We start from the raw sequence: 24,026 nt of genomic DNA on the forward strand, positions 1-24,026 counted from the left end.
ATTTTTGTCATTTTTTTGTTGATTTTTTGTCATTTTTTGTTAAATTTTTGTCTTTTTTGTTGTTGAATTTTTGTCATTTTTTTGTTGAGTTTTTGACATTTTTTGTTGTTGAATTTTTGTCATTTTTTTGTTGAGTTTTTGTCATTTTTTTGTTGAATTTTTGTGGCTATTTTGGTGTTTTTTTCTCAATAAGCTTTTTGATTAGGGTAAAGCCAGACTGGAGAAAATGGGATCCGTTCAGGTGGGAGTTAAGAGGTTAAAGAGACAGAGGCCTATTTCAAGACATTCACTACAGCCATTTTGAGAGAGCAATTTCATACAAGGCAGTTATTCTAATTTACTGCATTTACAGACCGACAGAAGGTTTGGTCATCATTGTAGTGTGATATAGACTGGTGCTATGTGACTGTAAAAAGCATAATACCCCCTCTTTAACTTTTATGAACATTGCGTAATACAGCGGTTCCGTGTATGTTGGTTTTGGATTGTTTTACTGCTTTTTTGTCATTTGTTGTTGTCATTTTATGCAACTGTGGAGCACTTTGAATTTCCTTGTGTGTGAATTGTGCTCTGCAAATAAACTTGCCTCGCGTACTACGGCCTGACTGATCGATCAGGCCAATATTTTGTTACGTTCAATATCGGCTTTTGGCTGCTATCTCCGAAACTGAAAGTAATGGACTTTTTGCACTGGAAAGAGCTCAGTCAGAGCTTTAAAATGAGCCTCCTCACAAATTCCTCGGCCTCAGGGGAGCAGAGAAACATCTCTGTGATAATCGGTCACAAGGTTGTACCTAGTTTATAGGTACAAAAAGTCTAAAATATTGTAGACTTTTTTACAACATATCATTTATGCGCCGTTTTTTGTTGTGGAATCTACTGATTTTTGTCTTTCAAACAAACCCCCTCTTAAGTACCTACTAAACATTAACGTCTTGAATAAATCAGCCCTCCTACAGCGCCCCCTGCTGTCACAGTTCAACACTGACACGTTTAGAAGCTTCAAACACAGGATTATCGACTGCGGAATCTACGGGTCAGTTCCAGTCGACTGAGGAACAATTTCGTACACAAGGCCATCGGGAAGCTGAACTCCCTGCCCTCCCTCCCACCTCTCTTCCCCTCCCCCCGCTCCACAATCAAGGATGAGAGAAACATAATTTCAGACCCTTCACATGGTTTGACAAATAAACAATCTTGAATCTTGAATCTTTAACTATTGGCTGTTCGAGAGATTAAAAATATTACATTAACTTAAATTACTTCAAATATCGGTCTATGTATCGGCTATTGGCCAACTCCCTTCATATCGGTATCAGCGTCAGACCCCAAAAATCCAAATCAGTCGAGCGCTGCCGTTTTCCCCTGAAGCTTTGGGTCACATTCCGTTCATACTTCACTCATGCTGTTATGCAAGGGAGTGCTCTCAAAGTGAATTTCGTTGTGATTAATTTTGCAATACGACCTGTCCTATGCCTTACTTTGATACAGCCCATAATAGTTATTTCCCCATTTCCACATTTTGGGCTTTTCTGGGTATTGGGCTCTTAAAGGAACAGGCCACAGTTCTTCCATACTGTGATATGTTCTTACCTGAGCTTAGACGAGTTGATCCGTACCTGTCTGGTCTTTGTGCCTGTGGAAGAGCGTGGGTTGCACTGCAAAAAGTGAATATCAAGCATTGGCTTAAATGACTTGAATTGAGGAAATGTTTCTTGTTTTGAGCGGTTTTCACTCAGACACTTTTCCTGATCGGACCAAGTTTACGTTGCTTGTTTGAGGACAGTTCAGACCAGTTCTAGGGTAAATCTCGCTTGAAATAAGAAAGTAAAATTGCCAATGAGACAAGACCAATTTTCTTTCCCCATTGGCAAAGAAAATGACCTGAAATAAGGACGAAATGTATCGAAACGAGTCAGAAACATCTCAGAACAAGTGAAATAATCTAGGACAAATGCCCAGGAACTTCTTAACTAGTCAAAACAACTAAAATTTGGATTATTGTGCTCAAATTGAGATGTTTGAGATCTGATCTAGTTAATTACCAACTTCACCCCATTTGGATCTATAGGAATACACTGGGAGAGGCCAAATGCTAACAACATCTTTGGTCTTTTTGCGTGACTTAGCCAATGCTTTTATGGCTTTTTCATCGCTTCTTTACCGTGTTTTAATCACGTTTTCCGTTGCATTTTTTTCCTGGTTTTGTCACTTTTTTGTGACACTGCGTTTTCATCCTCGTTTTTGTCTGTATATGGGTGTTTTTTTTTTGATAAGCTTGTATATTTTTGCTAACACCAAACTGGCGAATGTGTGCGATAATAGGTTCAGGTGTGGGTTAACAGGTCAAAGGCGCTGCTGTTTTGATTCTGCAATGAAACTATGTCTCCGCCTCCTAAACCAATCTGACTTTTTTGTCTAACTTTTTGCCTTGAAAAGTTAGAAGAATGCGTATTTCCTTTCTGTGAATTTGCAGTTTTTATATAAATAGGAAGTTTGGGTATATTTGTGCTAAATTTACCCCCAGAATCCCCTCCAGTATGCCTTCCCTCTGTTTCTTATCATCCCCCCGCGGGCTGTCATAGTAGCCTTTGAAACCCCTGGTGCACCGCTCGTACGGGTGTTATGGTAATGCGGTGGGTGATAAGGTGGACTGCACATACATTGCCTTTTATGGACTCGGAACGGCGGGACACGCTTAGCTCAGGTCTTCGCTTTTTCTTTTTCTTTTTTTCCGTTCTGTCATCTCCGCTGCACTCTCCTGATGGATGGCGCTCTCCGACTCTAAATCACGTGGGAGGAGGTGAGAGCGGAGATGTTGTATACAGTGCTCTCTAAGAATAGGTTTTACCCGATAAATTCACTGCTTGGTACAAAAAAAAAAGTCGCCACCAAGCTTTGATTATGACACATTGATGGTGGCGTTGTTTCTTTAAGCTTCTGCAATGTGACGAGATTTATTTCCACCCATTTTTCTCTGAGATCTTCTATTGATGATGGGAGAAACGGACCACAGCTCAAAGCCTTCTCCAGCACATCACAAAGACCAAACCACAATGAAAAATGGCGTCTCATGTTCCCTGAAACATTCTGAGGAGGGAATAAAAAGATCCATTGATGGAATATGTTCGCTCACTTACTTTTTAACTTTCAGACAAACAAAAGTGAAGGAGTGGCTTCTGTCAATAGAAGCGAAACGTCCCGAATCAAACCCACTTGGTGATATTTGAAAACCTGCATTGATGGAATAACCTGGTCATTCAGTATATGGGTTAAAGGGATATTTCAGGATTTTGGACATAGGGCCTCATTTCCTAGTTATCCAGAGTGTTGCTTATTTTTTTGTCACTTTTTTGTCACTTTTTTGTCATATTTTTGTAAATTTTTTGTCACTTTTTGTCATATTTTTGTCAATTTTTTGGTCAATTTTTTGGTCAATTTTTTGTCACTTTTTGTCATATTTTTGTCAATTTTTTTGTCAATTTTTTTGTCAATTTTTTGTCGCTTTTTGTCACTTTTTTGTGACTTTTTTGTCTCAGGTAGTGTTTCGATACTGGTTCAGTGGATAAATTCAGAAACGGTGCATTAGAGTATCCGTGAGTAAAAAATGCATCAGTATTATGATTTGTCTTCACAATGAACTGCAATGTTTTACCCAAAAGGACTTTAATAAGGAAGCACAACATGAGTTTCCAAAAGGTGTAATGATATTTGAATATTTCTAAACGTCTAGGGAGATTTTCTGTGGGATTTTCACTTGTGACACTCCATGATACTGTTTCATGCTCGCTCTTATGTCGTCGTAATAATGTATTCTGAATTACCACTTCAAAGGGGTGAGACGTGTGTTTAAAGAGGTGATTAAGCCATCGACACGGGAAACCCAGGTCTCACTTACCTCAAAACAAAGAAGCTGTTGCTATAACAACAAGCCACATCAGGAATATATAACGATACATTGTCCATTTAGCATTTTTGGCCCTTATGAACAAAGGTGCTGACATGAATGGCAAATGAAAACCATCTCTACTCTCTTTCTTATCACGTGAGCTCAACCTTTTCGGAAAGTTGCCCTCTCCGCCGTAAATCTGATTATCCTCTCCCCCTCTGAAGGCACAACCCCCCCCCCCCCCCCCCCCAGCTCTGCTCACTCGTCTTGCTTCACTTTTCTAATGCTCCTAATGTTTATATTGGACTCTGTGTGATCGCTCCAGGTCAGGACAGCCCGGTGTAGACAGGACAGAAGATAAATGTTTGTTTTTTTCTGCGAGGTTAGGGCTGGTGTTTGGCGAAGCCGCAGTTTCCTGTTCACCGAAAGCCGGGATTAGGAGTTGAGTCCTTTCAAAGCCTTGTGATTTGTTTCTTTTGTTGAGTGAGCTTGAAGGCCGCAGCGATCAATCCAATCGAAATCACCTTTTTGAATGGTCGTAAAATAGCATAACGAAAAAGCTGGAGTTGTTTAGGCCATATTTAGGCACTTGCATTGTATTGACACTTTCGGCAGAGGTCAAAGCCGGTGGAGAACGAGGGAAAATGTCGATTGATTTGTGTAAAATGTCCAGTGTTCATTTGCACCAACAAGTCAACACTGCAATGTGTCTCTGAGCGGCTTAGTTTTTGTGTAGTAACTGATGTAAACTGAGAGGAGAGAAGGGGCGGGCACAAGTCAGAGCGGCGCCCACACACGAACGTCTGCAATAAGGTGAATAGGCCAGTGTAACGCCTCAGATCTTTCTCCTCACATTGTTGCGGTGTTGTCGTGTTTGTTTTTTCATTATATTTTTCACACATTTGTCACATTTTTGTTACATTTTTGTCACTTTTTCATTGCGTTTTTGTCACTTTTTCGTCATATTTTTGTCACTTTTTTGTCACTTTTTTGTCACTTTTTTTAAAAACTTTTTTGTCACTTTTTGTCACTTTTTTGTCATATTTTGTCATTTTTTTGTCATATTTGTGTAATTTTTTTGTCACTTTTTTGTCATATTTTGTCACTTTTTTGTCATATTTTGTCATTTTTTTGTCACTTTTTTGACACTTTTTTGACACTTTTTTGACACTTTTTTGACACTTTTTTGTCACATTTTTGACACTTTTTTGTCATTTTTTGTCATTTTTTTGTCATTTTTGTGTAATTTTTTTGTCACTTTTTTGTCATATTTTTGTCACTTTTTTGTCACTTTTTTGGCATATTTTTGTCACTTTTTTGGCATATTTTTTGTCACTTTTTTGTCACTTTTTTGTCACTTTTTTGTCATGTTTTTGTCACCTTTTTCTCTGCATTTTTGTTGCTTCTTTGTCACTTTTTCTCTGCATTTTTGTGACTTTTTTGTTTACACTTTTGGGGCTTTTTGTTGCATTTTCATCCTCGTTTACGTCTCATTTTTCGTCGCCAGACCCTTTAGACCCCTTTTTTCAAGAAGCTCTCAGATTCAGGTAATCCCAAACTGGAGAAAGTGTGCTCGGTTCAGCTGGCGGTTAACAGGTTAATATATTTTATTCCAGTTCGAGGAAAGATCCCAGTTTAGGGCCTTTAATCCACCATGGAAAATGCACACTACAAATAACTACAGTAAGGCAGAATCTTAACGAGATATTCTTCAGACATTTGGCGTCAAAATACTTGAGAGAAAAGCCAATAATGCTGGTAATAACAGCAGCATTTGGAGCACACTTTGTTATCCATAATGTGTGGGAGGAGCTTTTCTAATGTTTTATCAAGTGCTTTATAAATGTATCTCGCATTATCGCAGGACATCGTCTCCCGTGGGGCGTGTTATGATGGAGCAGACTTCAGGACGCCTCCTCAGACCAGTCCTGTCCAGAGCGCGGCATCTCCGATAACATGAGCTCGCAACACAACACAGGAAGTTTGTCCATATGAGCCTGTGCATTTACGTTTATAACAGGGCAATAATGACGTAAATCCTTTGAATTTTGAATATATAAAAGCAACACTGAAAAGTTGTAGGCTGAAACTTAGTTTGTTTTGTCCTCCCTTTTCACAAACTACACTGAGACAACCAAGTGAGTTTACAAAATATCAATAGAAATGTAAATTCCCCAAGAAACAACAATAATACACTTTCTAAAGGATATTTTACAATTTCTCTTCTGTATACAGTATATCCATCCATCCATTTTCTTCCACCTTATCCGGAGCCGGGTCGCGGGGGCAGCAGTCTCAGCAGAGATGCCCAGACTTCCCGGTCCACACACACCTCCTCCAGCTGTTCAGACCCCGAGGCGACACCAGGCCAGCTCGGAGACATAGTCCCACCAGCATGTCCTGGGCCTTCCACGAGGCCTTGTCCCAATAGGACATGCCTGGAAGCGACCAGGAGGCATCCGAAACAGATGCCCGAGCCAGCTCAGCTGCTCCTTTCAATGTGAAGGAGCAGCGACTCTACTCTGAGCTCCTCCCGGGTAACTGAGCTCCTCACCCGATCTCAAAGGGTGCGCCCTGACACCCTGCGAAGGAAACTCATTTCGGCCGCTTGTATTCGCGATCTTGTCCTTTCGGTCTTTACGCAAATCTCATGACCATAGGTGAGGGTGGGAAATGTTTTAACCTCTTAAGCGAGTGTATTTTCTACAGTTTAGCTTTACGCAAATCTAAAAGCTTCTCGATGGAGGTCAGTGTCACGCCTCATTTGAAAGCTAAGACCTACAAAACTGATCTAAAGGGATCTTTTTCCTTGCATTGTTGCTGCATTGCATCACTTGTTTGACCTTTTTTCATCACCTTTTTTGTTGCTCTTTTGTGTCTTTTTTGCCACATTTTTGTTGCTCTTTTTTTGCGTTTTCATCCTCCTTTTCGTCTTGTTTTTGTTGCTATTTTGTTCCTTTTTTCAAGCTTTTAGATTTGGGAAAAGCTGAACTGGAGAAGATGAACTCTGTTTAAGTGGGGGTTAAGAGGTTTTAGGAAAGTTTGCCATGAGTTTAGACACAACTGCGGGTTTCATTTTGCATTGGCTCATGCAAAAGTGGAAAAGCATAAAGTCAAAGTCATAAAGAGTCATTTATGCTTTTACACACAGCATTATGCCATTTCCACATCAGATCTGGGACCCTGAAACTGTAATACAGGCAATTTCAAAAGGTAAATTAGGTGTAACATGCCCACAAATAGCTGCTTTATTCTATTTTCCAGCTTGTTCTCACTCTTTAGCACCTGTTTAAACTTTCATTATTGCTAACAAAGAAATACCAGGTGTCGGGCCTTTAGCCTCTCGACTATCGCCTGCAAGTTGAAGTTTGCTTTAACCTCTTAACTCCCGCCTGAACCGAGAGGATCTTTTTCCTCACGTCATCAGATTTTTTTTTCCATCATTTTTTTGTTGGGTATTCAACTCATTTTTGTAGCTTTTTCGTAATTTTTTTGTCAATTTTATGTCACATTTTTTTGTCATTTCTTTGTCATTTTTTTGCTGAATATTTGTCACATTTTGTCACATTTTTGTCTTTTTTTTGGTCATTTTTTGTCACATTTTTTTCATTTTTTCATAAGTTTTTTTTTATCAAATCTTTGTCATTTTTTTTGTCATATTTTTGTAATTTTTTGTCAAATTTCTATCACATTTTGGTCATTTTTTCGTCGACTTTTTGTCAATTTTCTATCACATTTTTGTAATTTTTTTGTAATTTTTTTGTAATTTTTTTGTCTAATTTTTGTCATTTTTTGGTCAAATTTTGTCATTTTTTGGTCAATTCTTTTGTCATTTTTGTGACATTTTTGCCACTTTTTTATCAATTTTTTGTCACTTTTTTGTCACATTTCCATCACTGTTTTCGTCTCAGTTTTGTCGCTATCTTCACACCTTTTTTCCAGTAGCTTTTGGATTGGGGTAAAGCCAAACTGGAGTGAATGTGCTCGGTTCAGGTGGGAGTTAAGGGGTTAAAGACAAAGTTAGAAACCTTTTTTTTATCAAACAGTGTGTGTTTTTACTTGTAAAACATTCTGCTGTTCTAAAGAAGATCGGAAGCTAAACAAAAGCGTAGCACGGCTCTCTCTAAGTATAGTTCCCCGAGTTGACAACAAAGACCGCCTTGTCTCCTATAAACACACAGCTATTTTTGGACACATCTGGGTTGAGTCACGGCTGGACTGTCATTAGGCCTGGATTAAATATTCAGCAGGGTTTCTCTGTTTTGTTTTGAGCGCTGGGCCGTGGGCTTTATTCTTCAAAGCTCTGAATCAGCCGCTGACCTTTGGGCGCTGGAGTTCAAAGCGCAGGGTGCCCCCCTCTGTTGTGGATCGTAGTAGCACTTATTTATAGGTTTCTAATAGTTAGAATAGACTCACACTTGGGTTGGTAGTATTGGAGTATAGTGTCAGTGTCTGTGTGCAAAAATTGTAATACCTAAGTACTGTACATACTAAAACTGAGAACCTTCATATTTATTTGCAAAAGTATCACTACTTCAATGTTTAAAGCAGTACTTTAGTAACTTGTTTATCTTAATAAATCCTTTCCGTAGTCCCTCTGGAGGTAATACAAGTGTTAATGAGTGATTGGGGGCTCTTTCATCTCCCCCTGGTGTCTCTGGCCAGAAAACCATGCTTGCAACTTGACTGCCACCGGGTCGGAGGCCCCAATACACACTAGTGGATTTAGGCGGGCGAAGCTAACTGTGAATGAGCGTCACTTAAACAGTATTTACAGCCACGTTTGAGTGAAAAAAAAAAAAAACTCCATTGTGTGATTGGATGAACAATATCCCTCTCTCACTTTGTCTTTTATGTCAGTGTTGTATTTACTCTCACGGACAATTAACCCCTTAACTCCCACCTGAACCGAGCACATTTTCTCCAGTTTGGCTTTACCCCAGTCCAAAAGCTTCTGGAAAAAAGCTGTGAAAATGGCAACAAAGGTGAGATGAAAACAATGATGGAAATGTGACAAAAAAGTGAGAAAACATTGACAAAAAAGTGATGAAAAATTGATGAAAAAGTGGCAAAAATGTCACAAGAAATTGACAAAAAATTGACGACAACATGAAAAAATGTGACAAAATGCTACAAAAAAATACAAAAAGATGATAAAAATTTGACAAAAAAAATACAAAAAATTGACAAAATATGACAAAAAAGGACAAAAAAATGACAAATATGTGATAAAAAATGACAAGAAATTGACTAAAAATTGACGAAAAAATGACAAAAATGTGACAAAAAAAAGACAAAAAATTGATAAAAAATAGACGAAAAAATGACAAAAATGTCATAAAATGTCACCAAAAAAATACAAAAAGATGATAAAAAATTGCCAAAATTTTTTAGTAAAATTTGACAAAAAAAGACAAAAAAAAAGGTAAAAAAAAAAGACAAATATGTGATAAAAAAAATGATGAAAAAATGACAAAAATGTTACCAAATTAACAACAAAAAAAAGACAAAAAAGTTACAAAAATGAGTTGACTACCCAACAAAAATTGATCGAAACAAAATCTGATAACATGAGGAAAAAGATCCTTTCGGTTCAGGCGGGAGTTAAGAGGTTAATAAGTTAAAAAACACAATGCTAAGATACCTGCAGTGGCGTTTATGGCCTCTACGGTGCACGAGTTACGTTACTTTAAAACCTTACAATGAGTAGTGGGTGGCATAGGAGTGCAGAGATTCGCGCTCTTGTCTCACAGCAAGTAGATCGTGTGGTTTATTCCTTGGCAGGAGACCACAAGTGTCAGCATAAGGTATTCTGGGGAAACCCTTAAGGAGCAGTGGGCGACTGCAGTGCAGCGCCTGACCCATCTCCAGATGTCGAGCCAGGCTAATGGTTAGACTCACCTGACCGGAAGAAACCGACGCAGACACGAGGAGAACATGCAAACTCCAGACAAAAGGCCCCGTCCTGCCTGGGATCGGACTTGGGAATCGAAAGAATGAACCACTAGACCATTCTACCCACGGACCCCAGTTTGCCGCCAGATAATCAGCTATGTGCTAACCCATGGACAAAAAATACTCAATTTGATATTAAAGATTTCTCTAAAACGTTATAAACTGAGAATTTTTAGAAGCATTTAGCCGTTTTTTCAAGTATTTAGTGATTTCTTTCTTGTAAGACAGCCGCGTGATGGTCTGTAGTTAGCAACTGGTTCAGTGTAGGTTCATACCTTCCATTCACAGCTACTGTGAGCTCGTAGACATCCAAGAATTATTGTATTTTTATCATTATTCATTTAGTAGTAGAGCTACAGTAAAGTAGAGAAACGTTGAATATTGTCAATTGGAGGCTTCATCTCGCTTTTTTTGTCCAAACGTAAGACTAGTTAAAGACACAAGCGAGAGAATAGTCTTTGTCTGGGCTGGTGTTCAGTCCCATTTACTTTAAGCCCGGCTGCTCCCTCGATCTGCAGAGTCCAGAGGAAACCGATTGTGTCTGAGGCTTTGTCAGTGCAAATGGGAGCTAATGATCCCAGTTTTGTCCCAGAGCAGAACAAAGACTATTCTAATTAATGAGACTGTAAACAAGAAGTGCAGACGGTCATGGCAGCCCTGACCCACTGACCAGAGTTTGACCTGTTACTGTCGCCCCCCTGATCAGGGGCTCAGGGGTCAGGGGTAATGGGTTGTGGTTTGGGACGGCAAATATAAGTTGTGTTTCACTCACACAGATTATACACAAATGTTAAGAAACTTGTCTTGGCTTTCAAATGAGGCATCATAATGGCATAAAAGCAGTAGGCTCTCCAGTCAATATGCTTTGAGATTTGGATGTGCATAATTGGAGAAAATAACTCTAACCCTAAACCCAATCTTGTTCACGAGTGAGGGACGGATGGAGCGTGAGATCGATAGACGGATCGGTGCGGCGTCAGCAGTGATGCGGTCGCTGTATCGGTCTGTCGTGGTGAAGAGGGAGCTGAGTCTCGATTTACCGATCGATCTACGTTCCCACCCTCACCTATGGTCATGAGGTTTGGGTAATGACCGAAAGGACAAGATCGCGAATACAAGCGGCCGAAATGAGTTTCCTTCGCAGGGTGGCTGGGCTCACCCTTCGAGATGGTGAGGAGCTCAGTTACCCGGGAGGAGCTCGGAGTAGAGTCGCTGCTCCTTCACGTCGAAAGGGGCAGCTGAGGTGGCTCGGGCATCTGTTCCGGATGCCTCCTGGTCGCCTGTTCCAGGCATGTCCTAGTGGGACAAGGCCTCGTGGAAGGCCCAGGACACGCTGGTGGGACTATGTCTCCGAGCTGGCCTGGTGTCGCCTCGGGGTCAGAACAGCTGGAGGAGGTGTGTGTGGATCGGGAAGTTTGGGCATCTCTGCTGAGACTGCTGCCCCCGCGACCCGGCCCCGGATAAAGCGGAAGAAAATGGAAGGATGGATGGATGGAAACCCAATCCTAAGATTTAAATAGACCTCTGGCTTGTGTGTTTAACCAGTCTTATACAGTATTTTCACTACAAGAGTGAGAAGAAGCAAAACTAGCACAGGTCCTGAACTTGATCAACCTCGTCCAGTCGATGATATTTATACAGGTCCACAAATAAAACATTTGGATCCTAAAAGTTGCAAACTCCTGGCTTAACTTTGGCTAATGCTCCTTAATGATGAATGAAGCTTGAAATCTGCCGATGGGGGATTATTCTTCCCGATGGTTTCCGTGGTAAACTGTCACAAGTCCCTTCTGGTCACATGACTGAGACCAAGGCTGCCATTGGTCGATGCTAACGGTATTCGGCCGCAACACATGATCCACATTTCTACGAACTCACAATGTGCCGCAGTGTGCTCGCGTGGAAGAGGGGGAAGGCTTTGATAATTGAATCAATACAAAAATAAAAAATGGAAATACCCGTGCAAAGCAAAACAGAGACGTGGTTGTAGCCGCATTTATATGGTTTTGTAATGGCAGGAAACATGGATATTTTTGGCTATAAAGGAACATTTTGACATGGGTAATTTGTAATTATTAACATAAGTTACTAAATATAACTCAGTATAGCTGTTGTGATGAAAAGATGAAAAAGCAGCAGTATTTGTGGCAAGCTAAACAATATAACAACAACACAACTAAGTGGTTTTAAGACATTACGGCTTTGGGGCTTTTACGAAACACAAACAACATAAGCTTTGAACTTCAGACTTTTCCTAATAAGGAAAATATGACATTGCAGGGTTTTGAGTGGAGCAGCTATTTATACATGTGGAACGTACATGAATATTTGGCATTTTACATTCTGCCCAATGCGCTGTGAAAGGGATAAAAACAGCTGAGTAAATATTAGACATTTTATGGCTTATTTAACAATTATCAGTGACCCAGAGCACCTGATTTACAATGTCAAACATGATGTGTTGAAAGGGAAGGGCTACCTTCAGGTCCAAATGTTGTATTTCTGGTCTGAGTAATCTGCAAAGGAAACATTGTTTTCTGAAGAGCTGTGTCGTCCGTATATTGGCACCGATCCAGTTGTTTGTCTTCCGATACCGATACTGGGGTTTGAGTATCTGCCTATATCCGATATCCAATATATTAACTGATTCCAAAAGACTTTCTTAACCTCTTAACTCCCGCCTGAACCGAGAGAATCTTTTTCCTCACGTTATCAGATTTTTTTCCATCATTTTTTTGTTGGGTATTCAACTCATTTTTGTAACTTTTTGGTCATTTTTTTGTCATTTTTTCCTCACATTTTTGTCATTTTTTTCATAAATTTTTTATCAAATTTTTGTCATTGTTTTGTCACATTTTTGTCATTTTTTTGTCATTTTTTCTCACATTTTTGTCATTTTAAAAAAAAATATTTTTTGTCTCATTTTTGTCATTTTTTTGCCACATTTTTGTATTTTTTTGTCAATTTTTTGTCCATTTCTTGTGACATTTTTGTGACATTTTTGCCACTTTTTCATCCATTTTTCGTCACTTTTTTGTCACATTTCCATCATTGTTTTCGTCTCAGTTTTGTCACTATTTTCACACCTTTTCTCCAGAACTTTTGAGCTGATCCGAGCGTAGCTTTGACACAGATTTAGCCACTTTTCAACATAATCTGTGAACAGTTAGTTCCAATTGAAATGCCATCTTTGCAAGTAATTCTTCTGGGTGAACTCCACCTAAGTTGCGTTTTCCAGTAGTGTTTTTGAGGCATAAGTAGCTCTCCGATGTTTATGTTGTGTAAAAGTGGCTCGCCGGGTAAAATGGTTGGAGACCCCTGCTTTAAAGGATCCAATCATAGTTTCTGTCCCAGCCTTTGTTAGTTGACATTAGCATGCTGCTGCTAGCCGCTACATTGTGCATGGCAGTCAAAAGTCTGTTTACAGAGGTTAAAAATGCTTAACTTCTAGAACTCTAAAATTTCAAAATGAAATATTCACTGAGATCTAGTCGGTGAAAGTTGTGTTTTTTAAAACGGCAAGAGCCAAAACAGGTTCAGTATCGGATATTTGGAATCGATACCAGATATTTCCAATATTGGTTCTGATATCCGATCGGTGCATCTCTAGTTAGCTTTTACTTTAGCTCTGATTCTTTTCTATTTTATGTTTTCAATATTTTTCAATATTTCACAAGGCAACTCAATACATTACATAAACTTTGTAAAGAGATTCAGAGTTAACCTCCATCGGTGAAGGCTCTTAAACAGCTCATGTTGTGCGTAAAAGTTGATTAAATCTCCTCGACAGTATCGTTGACTGCGCTGCGTGGGTGCAAAACTGAGGAAGTGCTGATTTTATACCATAAATGTTTTAAACCGCGTCCGCCGTATAAAATGCTTTTGTGGTCGCTCTCGGTGAGGAAAGGCCTTTAAGAGGTGCTGCGTTTCCATGACAACAGCGTTTGCGTTTCATATCTGGGTATAGATTAATAACAATAACATCGCAGTACTCGTATCATGCACGTTAATGGGCATGTGCGTATCCGTAGAGGCTAATGGAACAATACAGGATGTTATTTGCTAATGTGTCCAAACAAAGTGCCGAGAGCCGAAGCACTGGGTTAAAGCTCATTTCAAAGATTTTCCTTTCGCACAGCCGGCAGAGGCAACGGCTCATCAATAAACGATAAGATTTCTATTTATTCATCTGCTGTTGCCAAAGACAGGCCATGGTAATGTAACATGCAGATACACTGGTCAAAATACTCTGCCACAATGTCCTCCATTTGTTAATCCACCTTTAAGACGAGACGTGAATGTACAACCTTACATTATGTAGGCAATAAAACCACAATTTAAACATGGCTAGATTAGGTAAAATTGCCAACGCGTTTCGGCTCTAGGCCTTCCTCAGGGCAAGCTCGAGGTGGCTGCCTCTGTACAGCTATAAGCACACAGCATTGGTCACATGTCCCAAGTGGGTTGGTCCAAGGTGGGTGTGTTCATAGTCACCTGGTTTGTGGAATACAAAACATTAGAATATGTACAATACACTATTCTTTACAAAACCATAATGAGAAATGCAAATAATTATAAAATCCATACATTTTACAAAAATACAGACAAATCTAATTCTCCATTGAGGCCAGGGTATAAATCCAAAAGTATTCCCTTTGAAGGAGCTTTTTTAATCTGTCCCCTCCTCTGATAGTCTCTTGTATTTGTTCTAAGCCACACATTTTTAGGCTTTTGCAATTCCCATGGTGAACATCTTTATAATGCATGGCCATAGGATACAGGGGGTTGCTAGTTCTTATTGCTTGTTTGTGTTTTGGAGTGCCTCAGTTTTTTTTTTTTTTTTTTTTTTGCTGAAACGGATCCCTTCACTGAAGAGCACCCAAAAGACTAAACTTATACAACTTTTTACTTCCGAGTAGCACCCCAGCCTCCCAATTTTTTCAACAATAAAACCACAATGCTCAAATAATGGTTGAAAAAATTAATCTCATCGGGTTCTCTCACCAACATGAAACAAATATGATATTGTGCATGAAATTGAAACATAGTAAATCTCTATTAGTGGCATAAACTAATGATGGTTTGCTCTTCGGTCCCAGCTCTGACCAGTGCATTCTGGAGAGAAAGAGAGAGATCGAAGTCTGAAGGTGCAGATTGGTAGCCACGTTTCCATCAGGCTCACCCAAGGGCAGCTGTGGCTTTAGTCGTAGCTTACCAGCACAACCTGTAAGGAATGAATGAGTGTAGCACTTTGGGTATTGTCAAAGGCGGCATGTTATTATTACATATATCCATCCATCCAGCTGTTGGAGCTGCCCAAATCACATTGCACCAGCCCCTTATGGCGCCCCCTGCAGGTGGTGGGTCCACAGAAGGCTGTTCCCACGATTAAAACCGGGTCTGTTGGTCTCTCATAAGGGGCTTCTTCTTTGTCTGACCCGTCACCTAGGACCATTTTGTCATGGGAGAACCTACCAGGAGCACGAAGTCCCCGACAACAGAGCTTCCAGGATCCTTCGGGTGCTCAAACCCCTCCACCACATTAAGGTGGCGGTTCCATGAGGGGTTGTATTATATTATATTTGTTAAATATTGCTACAGAGGAATGTGAGTATAATGTAAAAAGTTTGTTGTGATGTTGATGAGTTGCTTGGTGTAGGACGGGTGGGCAAGAAAGGCTCTTCGCTTCTGCCCAATCCTTTTTTGTTTGTAATAATTTAGATCTTCTACGGAAAGTGCTATTTTGAATAGGAAAGCGTCACTGTAATTCTGAATTTCTTTACAGTACAGTCGAGGTTCCAGAGCGGACCCTTTTGTAATTCTATGTTGCTGTAAAGCCCTTTGACTTGCCTTGTGTAAACTTGCCTTGCCTGTTGTCCATGAAGGAATCCCAGGTTGCCAGCGTGAGTGAGATGTTGGTGGTGGTCGGAAAGTCCATCGGTGCAGACTGTGTGCAGGTGCTTTTCTGTCTGTGAAGCACTTTGAATGACTTGAGTTTGTGAAAAGCACTATAGAAAAAAACGATTCCTTTTTGTATGTGCTTTAGTGATGAGGGAGACATCTTGTAATTTTTATTATTCTGAAACTTACCCATTTGAGTCTTTTTAGACTTTTTAGAGCTTTTAGCCATGTTGTTATGCTATTTCCTTATCAAAAACACCCCCAAAGTGGTTTGTGGCTTCATTCACGCAGCTCTCAGCAATCCTCCTGAATCCTGCTCTCTGAGGCTCCGCCCTCTCCTGGTGAACGACTGAGTGTTCAGCTGTGTCGTAACAGCGGAACGGAAGTGCTCGACGTCTGTAATGTAATGTCTTACAGCGTGATTTTAATTTGTAAAACAGCTTTTTCATTATTTCTGTCGTAAGAGAGAAACAAAGAGAAAATAATAATAATAATAATAATTTAAAAAATAAAAAGGATGTGCCCGAGGTGCTTCCAGGTCAGCTGAGGCCAAAACAAACATCCCTGAGCGTCTGAACAGATCAGTCATGTTTGCGCTGCAGCTGAAGATGGAGCTCGTTATAACTGGACACACCTGTTCCTTATTGTTACCTAACGATAATGTCACGGATGGAGAAAAAGAAGCGCGTTTGGCTACGAGGATGGGACTTTATTCAACCTTTTTCAAGGAGAGGCCACTCGTCTAGCTGTTTTTTTTCTCCGGGATTCAGCGACTATCACCAAAATATTGTTTTTCTGTGACTGTCACTGATGGATGTTTGGTGAACCTTCGCCAGAATCAAAGTGGATTAACTTTTATAACCAACGCGAGTCCCATAATGTAAACAGCGATGGACCAGAGCGGTGAGTCAATCCAAACGTGTGTTAGCATATTAGCTTGTGTGGTAGCATATTAGCTTGTGTGTTAGCCATTTATGAAGCTGTGTTGCAGATGTCAACTCCGTATAACTGCATTGTGAAGTATCTTCACTTATTGCTGTTTATTTATATTACGGTAAAGTTGTATGTGCGGAGAGAGGGGGCGGAGTTAACTGAATCGAAGCGTTGTGTCTTCCGGGTTTGAAAAATACCTCCGGAAAACACTTATATTTATCACAAAAATGAGTGCTCCATAATGGTAGAGGTACAATATATCATATAAATGCTTATACTTAACTTTGGAATGGCTAAAATTGCATGATATAGGACCTTTAACTCCCGCCTGAACCGAGAAGATCATTTTTTTGTTGGGTATTCAGTCAATTTTTTATCACATTTTTGTCACATTTTTGGTCATTTTTTGTCACATTTTTGTAATTTTTTTTGTAATTTTTTGTCACATTTTTGTATTTTTTTCGGCAATTTTTCATCAATTTTTTGTCATTCTTTAGCTACTTTTTTTTTCATTTTTTGTCTTTTTTTTTTTTTAAATGTCAAATATTTATCACATTTTTGTCATTTTTTTGTCATTTTTTTAATTTATTTTTTTGTCAATTTTTTTTTTTTAATCAAATTTTTGTCTTTTTTTGGTTTGTTTGTTTTTTTCGTCACATTTTTGTAATTTTTTCACCAATTTTTTGTCAATTTTCTTGTACCATTTTTGTGACATTTTTGCCACTTTTTCATCAATTTTTCGTCACTTTTTTGTCAATGTTTTTTCGCTTTTTTGTCACATTTCCATCATTGTTTTCGTCTCAGTTTTGTTGCTATTTTCACAGCTTTTTTCCAGAAGCTTTTGGACTGGGGCAAAGCCAAACTGGAGAAAATGTGCTCGGCCCAGGTGGGAGTTAAGGGGTTAATCCTCCAACAACCCCATTCTGTAAATCTCTTTGTCAAATGTGCTATTTTATATCCTTAGATGACGTTTCCATTTGTCCATGAGGCTGTTTCACATCATTTTATCAGTGTTTACCAAAGATTCGGGCATTTAAGCGGAGGAGTGTCGACCGTATTAGCAGAACAAGACTTGGCTCAGTGGTGTATTTGCATTGACCTGATTCAAGGCCGTTTATCGCTTCATGCCGTTTCTGTGGCAACATGTAGGTGGGAAACTGTCATGGCTGTCAACGGCGTCGGTGAGGAGCGGAGCTGAGGATGCGTCTGTTCTTTGTACATGATGAGGACGGAGAGGACGTGTAACGAGGGGGTTTGGAGCACTGACAAAAATGAATATCTCAATTTGTGGGGATTTTCCTCGACACCGATGATGAAGCGATATTTTTTTGCAAACCATCAGAAATATGCAAACATGTGCTTCAAACCCGATGTGCTGCTTTACCCAAATCCAAAACGTTCTCGACTGGAGAGCAGCAGTGTAATGCCTCATTTGAAAGCGAAGACCTATACGAAATCTTACTGATCCTAACTTTTTGTTGCGTTGTCGCCGCATTTTCGTCACAATTTTTTTTTTGTCCCTTTTAGTTGTGCTTCCATCCTCATTTTTGTTGCTATTTTAACACTTTTTCTTAGGTGAAGTCAAACTGGAGAAAATGTGCTCGGTTCAGGCGGGGATTAAAGGAACAGGCCACCGTTTTTATATTCTGAGATATGTTCTTACCTGAGCTTAGACGAGTTCATTTGTACCTGTCTGGTCTTCACGCGTGCCCTCAGTCACGTAAACACAGCACAGACGGCGTTAGCATTTAGCCTCTCCTCCTCTATGGCTCCAAACGAGGTGAAGATAGAAGATACCAAGCTCTTCCACGTTTTCCCTATTTAAAGCAGTACTAAGTAACTCTTCCCCCTAGAGGCCAAAAGCGCAACTGCAGGTGTAGTAGCGAGTTACGATTTTTTAACTTATTAATTGTCTTGGAGAGTAAATACTACGCTGACAGGAAAGGCGAAGGGAGAGAGGGTTACTGTGCATCCAGTTATACAATGGAAATATTTTTTTTCACTAAAACTGGGCTGTAAATACTGTTTAAAGTGACGTTAGCCCGCAGTTAGCTTTGCCTGTTAGCATGTTAGCTTCCTCTTTGTGATTCTATTAGTGTGTATTGGTGGCTCCGGTCCGGTGGCAGTCAAGTTGCAAACATGGTTTTCTGTCCAGAGACACCAGGGGGAAATGAAAGACCCTCCAATCATCCCATAAACACTTGTATTACCCCCACAGGGAAGAAGAAAAGGATTTATTAAGGTAAACACATTACTTAGTGCTGCTTTAACTATGGTTACGTGAAGTGTTACAAGATCCAAGTATAACTACACAAAATGAAACAATGTGGATTTTCTAAGTGGATAAAAGGGGGAACTATTTTGTAAGGCGTAATAATACCAGGAGTGCTTCGCCGTCCGCACAGTAAAGTGAAGATATTACTGCACGGATGTCGAACTACTCCTGGTGTTATTACGCCTTATAATAAAGTTCCCCCTTTAAAATCCACATTGTTTAAGAGGAGAAGCTAAATGCTAACGCTGTGTGTGCTGTGTTTACGTGACTAAGGGCACGCGTGAAGGTACAAATTAACTCATCTAAGCTCAGGTAAGAACATATCTCAGTGTGTAAAAACGGTGGCCTGTTCCTTTAAGAGGTTATTTTTCAAAAGGGCAGGAAAACCACTTTAACATGTTTTACATAATCCCCCTGATTTTTTTTTTTTTTTTACAATTTTCCCACATATTAATATTTTCCCCATATATAATTTAGATTTTTTCTTATTTTTCCCCACTTTTCATTTTTCCCCCTTTAATTTTTGCTCCCCACATTTTATTTGTTTCCCAATTTTTTTTATTTTTTTTAAAAAATAATTTCCCCCCATTTCCCCACATTATTTCCACATATTTTTCTATTTTTCCCACATTTTTTATTTTTCATTTTTCCCCCACACTTTCTCCCGACATTTCTTGACATTGGGATGAACTCGATATTGTAAAGCTGCATATCTTCCAAACAGCAATTTTGACATTATCTTGTAGAGTAGACGATATACTGCCCACCTCTGGTTTGGAGATTGAGATGGCTTGGACATGCACACAGGAGAGCTAACAAAAAAAAAAAAAATTCACATTCTGTCGCGCCTGCTCCCGCTTACAGGCTGGCAGCAGACGGCCTTAACTCGATAAAGCCGCTGTGTGTCCAGTTGGTTCAGACGGCACAGGCCCTATGGTGTGAACGAGATTTTGGCCGGCTCCCTCGGTCCGGCCTGTGACTCAGGGTAAAAGAATAGGCCTGTGGTATGCGTGGTACTGAATGGAAACAATGTCTCCCGTGCCAGTGCCCTGCTGGAAGTTGGACCACGGCAGCAGCGGGTGAGAGGTGGAAACTTGGACGGTGGAACGTGTGTGGTTGGGTTAGACTAAATTGGATGGATTTTGGTGAGAGACATAAATGTGCTATATTGTAAACACGCTGGGGAAAAGTAAAGCTGGATATATGAAAGAGGGAAGAGCAAGCGAGGGTATGTTTGTGTCTGTTGATTAACCTCTTAACTCCCGCCTGAACCGAGAGGATCTTTTTCCTCACGTCATCAGATTTTTTCCCCATCATTTTTTTTGTTGGGTATTCAACTCATTTTTGTCACATTTTTGTCACATTTTTGTCATTTTTTCGTCAATTTTTTCGTCATTTTTTTTAACAATTTTTTGTCAAATTTTTGTAATTTTTTTTGTCAATTTTTTATCGAATATTTGTCATATTTTTGTATTTTTTTTGTCACATTTTTGTCATTTTTTTGTTATTTTTTTCCGTCATTTTTTTAATCAATTTTTTATCAATTTTTTGTCACTTTTTTTGTAATTTTTTTGTCCAATTTTTATCTAATTTTTGTCATATTTTTGTAATTTTTTGTCACATTTTGTCACATTTTTGTCATTTTTTCGTCATTTTTTCTGTCAATTTTTTATCAATTTTTTGTCACTTTTTGTCACATTTTTGTCATTTTTTTTGTCAATTTTTTATCAATTTTTTGTCAATTTCTTGTCAATTTCTTGTGACATTTTTGCCACTTTTTCATCAATTTTTCGTCACTTTTTTGTCACATTTCCATCATTGTTTTCGTCACAGTTTTGTTGCTATTTTCACAGCTTTTTTCCAGAAGCTTTTGGACTGGGGGCAAAACCAAACTGGAGAAAATGTGCTTGGTTCAGGTGGGAGTTAAGGGGTTAAATAACACAGGCTTGTTTGTTTTTAGGGCTGCACAATATAACGTAAAAAAATATCGTATTGCGATATTTGGTGATGCAATATCAGTATTGCAAGAAGCCACAATACAGTGATTAATACAGGGGTTCACTTACTTACTCACATGCTGTTGTGATTTTCTGCAAAATATCTCGATATACTTATTCATGATTTATTCTAGTGATGATAGCACATTGTCCAGGCCCTGAGGCAACAAAACAGCCCCACGCCGGGATTTTCCCTGCTCCAGACTTCACAGTGGGGACAGGGTTTTGATGTTGATGTGCTGTTCCATTTGTTCTCCACACATGACGCATGTCCTCAGAAACTATTTGACTTTGGGTCCATCACTAGACTGAATGTTTTGAAAGTCGTGCATCCAGGAGCTCTTTCACAAACCAAAGCTTAATAGTTTGGGAGGAACACACAACGTCATGTGTGGAGGAAAAATGGAACAGCACATCAACATTAAAACCCTGTTCTCACTGTGAAGTCTGGAGCAGGAGCATCATGGTGTGGGGCTGTTTTGTTTCCTCAGGACCTGTCGTAGACGTTCCCAACGATCAGGATGAATCGTGGACCATTCCTCTTTACAAAACTGCTGCAGTTCAGCGAGATTCAGCCGGTGTACTCACTTATTCCTCCCTGCCCTGTGAATGTTTACATGCTATGGCCAAAAAAATTATGATCAAATGTAAATGTTTGGGTTGTATTACTTCAGGCAGACACTGTTTAATCATTCTTGTGATTTTAATAAAGATCGGACCATATTTAGTTACCAATTTAGGCAGAAATGGGAAGAAATTCCACAGGGTGTACTTACTTTTTCCTCCCACTGTCCTTTCCTCACAACATCACTAAAGTCTTCATCTGACTGAGATCGACAATATATTTTGTGCTCAATATTTATCATCTCTACATGTAATTTTCCTCCTATTATTTTCCTTGTAGCGCTTTATTTCTTACAGGGTTTATGCAGGAAGCAAGTAATGCTTTCAATACCCAATATTATATCTACGCATTCACTATTTCTAAAGCCTTACAAACTTGCAAATCTTATACCTTCAGAGTCAATAGCATCATTTATAGCGATATTTTCCTGCCTCAAGATATCGAATGTGCCACAACATGGACTTGGAAATAGGGAATTAATTCAATTTCCTTTTAATATAAGATGCTGCTATTGTGGATTTAATGATTGCCCCGGTGTAATTTTAGCCCCGTGGTCATGTAACAACTATGTGACTGATAAAAGCCAGAGCTCGGGGCCAGTACACGGTCAGGGAGCGCCGTTCTTTGATAACGGGACATTCCCAGTGCCTTTGCACACACTGAACAAGCCAGCAGCACGTGAGAAGACACAGGGCAACGGGGGCCTTTGTGTGGAGCGACAAATGTTCAAATGACAGCTTGGTTTCTCCTCAGGCAGAAAGTGTTTTTAGGAACAAAAATGGTGTTATCCGTAAGCTCCCCAGGCTTCAAAGATAAAACACATACATTGCCATTGTTTGTATGTTCTCTTTGTAGCCTTCCACTGAGCAAAAAGGTATTTCTGAAAAAAAACAACAACGTCAATGCTCATGTCGTTGCTTGGTTTCCTCAAATCCAATTATCACCTGTTGCCTCCGTCACTCCCGCACCTTCAGTGACATTTGTGTGTTTTCCAGATCGTGTCGAACGTGCTCATCTTCTCGTGCACCAACATCGTGGGCGTGTGCACGCACTATCCAGCAGAGGGCTCCCAGAGACAGGCCTTTCAGGAGACCAGGGAGTGCATCCAGGCCCGGCTGCACTCACAGCGGGAGAACCAGCAACAGGTGAGATCCGTGGAGGCTCCAGTGCTCCGCCGTGGAACAACGAGGCAGCGGCCGTGCCATAAAAATCTATAGAATATGTGTTTTACTTTAGCGAGCAGTGAAAGACCGTGCAAATAGACAGAAAGGACTTTATTTGGATAGCCCCTTTCACAGACATGTTCACAAAGCGCTTTACATGGGACAATTCACATTCACTCCATACTCGGTGGTGGTAAGACTCAGAGGTGGGAGACTTTCTTGACCAAAGCTCCGAAAAGACTTGACTTGGGACTTGCTGTTTGTGACTCGAGACTTAACTTGGACTTGAGGCCAATGACTCTCAATGACTTGCTGTGACTTTATAGTTATTATTTATTTGAGTGAAACTGTCGAAAGATCAGGATTCATTTTGTAAAAGCGGCGCATCTATGTTTACATTATAGTAATTAGCCACATGAGTGTTCGGTTTCCCGACGGAGCGTCTGATCAATACAGCGCGAAAAGGCAGGAGGAAATATTATGATGCATTAAAAGTTTTCGAAAGACAGTGAAGAGGAGGAGATTTACGGACAGGAAAACGTTTGAAACAATGGGCTGTACCTACAGCGCAGACGGAGCCTCCAGAACCACCATGTAAGAGCTGATTAATCAACAGGAATCAACAGGGCTTTTCGATGTTTTAAAGCATTAACACAAAGTTTACAGCATTTAGTGACTATTTTACGCATCCGCACACAGCCCAGTGACAGTGGGACTGAAGGCTACGCAGAATCTATTTTTAGCAGGGGCGAATCCGAGTATACAGGGGCTGGGGCATTACAGGGGAACCACTGACAGAAAAACCGCCCGAGACTAACAAAAATATTATTTTATATTTATCTTTCAGACTACAAGACTACAAGACTGTTTCATTTTTTTTTTTTAAGTCGCCCCCCCGGGCCCCCTTCCTTAAAATGCTGTCCCGGTTGTACATAGACTGTTCATTTAAAATATATATAGTTTGAATTTGTGGGAAATTAAATATTAATTAAACTTTAAATCCAAATCCATGAGATTTTAAAAAGTTTGATTTTAGCCTAAATGTTCAAAATCACTATATCTTGAGAAAGCATTTTCAAGATTAAACACATTTTGAAAAGTCGACACGCTGGCGTTTGTGACTTGAGGTGACTTGCCGGCTTAAGCAAGACTTGACTTGACTTGACTTGACTTGACAAAAGCTATGACTTGACTTGACTTGACTTGACTTGACCCCATGACCGATTGACTTGGACTTACTTGGGACTTGGACCTTCACGACTTGGACTTGACTCGAGACTTGCATTTA

The 24,026-nt window shown here is 39.8% G+C and overlaps 1 protein-coding gene across 1 annotated transcript in view; it reads left to right on the plus strand.

The window, feature by feature from the left end:
- Positions 1–24,026, plus strand: part of LOC306968093 (adenylate cyclase type 5-like) — a 112,673-nt gene that overhangs the window by 48,662 nt on the left and 39,985 nt on the right. Inside the window, exon 2 of the mRNA XM_079563380.1 lies at positions 22,571–22,720. Within this exon, the coding sequence (XP_079419506.1) occupies positions 22,571–22,720 (150 nt within the window). The remainder of the gene's footprint in view (positions 1–22,570; positions 22,721–24,026) is intronic.

This window comes from Gobius niger, assembly GCF_951799975.1.
Source record: "Gobius niger genome assembly, chromosome: 9".
Taxonomy (NCBI): Eukaryota; Metazoa; Chordata; class Actinopteri; order Gobiiformes; family Gobiidae; genus Gobius; species Gobius niger.